Source organism: Myotis davidii, unplaced genomic scaffold (assembly GCF_000327345.1).
Source record: "Myotis davidii unplaced genomic scaffold, ASM32734v1 scaffold244, whole genome shotgun sequence".
NCBI classification, from domain to species: Eukaryota; Metazoa; Chordata; class Mammalia; order Chiroptera; family Vespertilionidae; genus Myotis; species Myotis davidii.
Window position 1 is genome coordinate 576,933 of NW_006294993.1, and position 2,831 is coordinate 579,763.

Sequence of the window (2,831 nt, forward strand, 5' to 3'; positions counted from 1 at the left end):
GGGAGTGCTTGGGCCAGGAGAAATACCCATGTGGCTGCCGCCGCCCTCAGGACGGAAGTAGGCTGCTTCTTTCATTGTGTGTGTGCGTTTATACTCCTCTTTATTAGTGGATAAATATTAGAAAACCATCTCTTGGAAGCTGCAGTCAGGGGCGGCCCGGCTTGCCCAGCCGACGGGGGGGCGGCCCTTCGGGGGGCCCCGGCCTGGTCTGCAGTGTGAGGCTGTCCCGCCAGGGCTCATAGACCAGTGTGTAGCTCTCTGCCCTCTTGACGGTGAACTTGTAGACACGGTTGGGCAGCAGGTTGTGGACGTCGAAGGTGCAGGCGGCCACGGGGATGATGCCGCGCTGCAGGTACTCCTGCTGTGTCCGTGGGTCCAGCAGCTTGAAGCGCAGTTCGAACTGTTCCGGCGCCGCTGGCTGGATGGTGACGAACCAGCGCAGGGCGACCCAGTCCTGGTGGGCCACCGACTCCTTGCGGTCAAACATGACAGGCATCTTGGTGCTGAGCATGAGCCGGATGTGCGGGATCTTGGTGGCGCCGACATCAGACACCAGGCGGTGCTTGATATGCAGACGCCCTGGCACCATCATGGCCAGGAAGTTGTCCATGACGGCCGACAGGTCTGCCAGCCGCTGCTCCACGAGTGCCCAGCCCGCCAGGAAGGGCCGAGGGTCAGGCGACTCGAGCAGGGCATCCAGCTGGGCACGGCCGAGGTCCAGCTGCTCCAGCAGGTCTCCGAGCAGCAGGAGCTGGATCTTGGTCTGCGCGGTGCCCACCTTCTTCATGCGCTGGAACTTCCAGGGGTCGATGAGCTGGAACATGGTGCTGGGGAGCACCAGCGGGTTCTGGTCGCCCAGGGCCAGGTGCTTGGGGAGGATCTCGATGTGGTAGGAGCACTTCCTCAGCAGCTCCATGCGAGCGTGATGGCGCTTCAGCAGGTGGGGGCTCAGGTCGCAGGTCAGGAACTCCCGCAGCGCATTGCGGCGTGCTGTGTAGGTCCGCCACGCCTCTGGCTCCAGCAGCTGCCGGTCCTCGGCCTCCTCCACCTCCTCCTGGTCCAGGAAGGACCGGGGACTGTCCAGCTTCATCTTGTCCAGGCCCAGGCCTGTCACCTGGAAACTCATTGTCTGGAGGGAGGCGGGGAGGGTGGGCCGTGAGCGGGAGCAGTCAGACAGGCCCTGCTGCCCCCCTGGGGCTCACTTGGGGCTGTGTTTGTGTGTGGGGGTGATTTCAGGCCCATTAACCCCCGCACTGGGCCCTCCATCCTTCCTGGGGGGAGGACCTTGTGGGGAGCGCCTTTCTCTAGAAGAGGCTGCCTGCAGGGCCAGGTGGGCGGGCTGCAGAGTCATTAAAAGTAGACATTTAGAGCCTTAGCTGGTTTGGCTCAATAGATAAAGCATCAGTCAGCCTATGGACTGAAGGGTCCTGGGTTCAATTCCAGTCAAGGGCACATGGTCAGGTGGTGGACTCCATCCCCAGTAGGGGGTGTGCAGGAGGCAGCCAATCAGTGATTCTCATCATTGATGGTTCTATCTCTCTTCCTCTTTGAAATCAATAAAAAATAATATATATATATATATATATATTTAAAACGTAGGCATTGAGGGGCAAACATTACGGATGATTGGTTGTGAGGACGCAGGGCAGGGCTAAGACCTGGGCTGGGCTCTGGGGCCGGAATGACTTGAGCAGAAACCTCAGCCACTGACCAGCTGTGCGGCCTGGCAAAGGTTTCGGGACCTGTTTGAAATGGGTGACAGTGCTCCTCGGGGCACGGAGACTCAGTGAGGTCCTGTCTGAGCAGCACCGAGCTCCCCTGGGGACACCACTGCCTGCAGACCTTCCACACCTCACCGCTGGTGCACAGCAGAGGGCCAGGCTCACCCCAGGACAGTCCAGTTGGGGACCAGGGCAGGCTGGGAGGCCGGCCCAGCTGAGGAATAGCCCAGCTAGCTCCCAGGTCCCGAGCCCTGTGTCCCAGGCCTCCAGGGCCTTAAAGAGCCACGACTCCCGAGGAAAGGCCCAGAGGCTGAGTCCTGTCACTCCCTCCTACAGGTGGACTCTCACTCCAGGTGCAAAGCTAGCCATGGACCCCACAGCCTGAAACTCCTTTGGGGCTACGACCCCTCTCCCCCACCAGGTTTCCAGCTCTGGGTGTCAGTGCATCCCACAGCTGGATGCAGCCACAGCGAGGCAGACCACTCCTGCAAGCTGGGGCTCCTTGGAGAAGGAGCCGACATCCCTGGCTGCTGTCCCAGGCCCCAGCTACCCGCAGGGTCCCGGCCTGCACCTGGGAAAGCTCGGGTTGTCCCACAACCCAAGGGGTGGGTGAGTTACAGGGAGGCCCAATAGATCCAGTGACTTGCCCAAGAAACCACCAAGTGGCAGGGTAAGGCTGGGGCAGGCTGCCTCCTCCCCAAAGGTCCTTGCCCTTCCTGGGGCAGAGGAGCCACAAGAGGCCTGGGCACAACAGAGGCTATGGGGGTGAGGTGCCAGCCGAGCCCAGGATCCCAGGACTTATGGCCTAAGTCCTGCTCTGGCCTCTGGAGGGAACTCTCGCCTCTGGATCTGGCTGCGGGTCAAGTCTCCCAGATGGAAAACCACAGATGTGTTGGTGTAAACTCCCAGGAGGGGTCGCTGGAGTCCTGGCCTCCTCGACTCCGACTCCACCCGTTCCCACTCCCCGAAGCCACCCCCCCAACCCGCCCGCCCACCTTCCAGAGAACTACCCCCATCTCCGCACCTCCCCACGTCCCCTGCATCCCCCACCCCAGGCCGTCCCCCAGCCCCGCGCGCGCCCACTTGCCCTGCCTCCCGGAGCTCCGTGCG

The 2,831-nt window shown here is 62.0% G+C and overlaps 1 protein-coding gene across 1 annotated transcript; it reads right to left on the reverse strand.

The window, feature by feature from the left end:
• Positions 1–6: 6 nt before the first annotated feature.
• On the reverse strand, positions 7–2,825 carry LOC102759683 (chromosome unknown open reading frame, human C20orf195). Its single transcript, XM_006769519.1, has 2 exons — positions 2,809–2,825; positions 7–1,129 (listed from the first exon to the last, which is right to left on the reverse strand). The coding sequence occupies exon 2, from the start codon at positions 1,124–1,126 to the stop codon at positions 146–148; it is 981 nt and encodes a 326-aa protein (XP_006769582.1). The 5' UTR covers positions 1,127–1,129; positions 2,809–2,825; the 3' UTR covers positions 7–145.
• Between the last annotated feature and the right edge of the window lie 6 nt (positions 2,826–2,831).

Excerpts from the sequence above, each read along its gene's own strand:
- LOC102759683 (XM_006769519.1), bottom strand. The coding sequence starts at position 1,126 with ATGAGTTTCCAGGTGACAGGCCTGGGCCTGGACAAGATGAAGCTGGAC.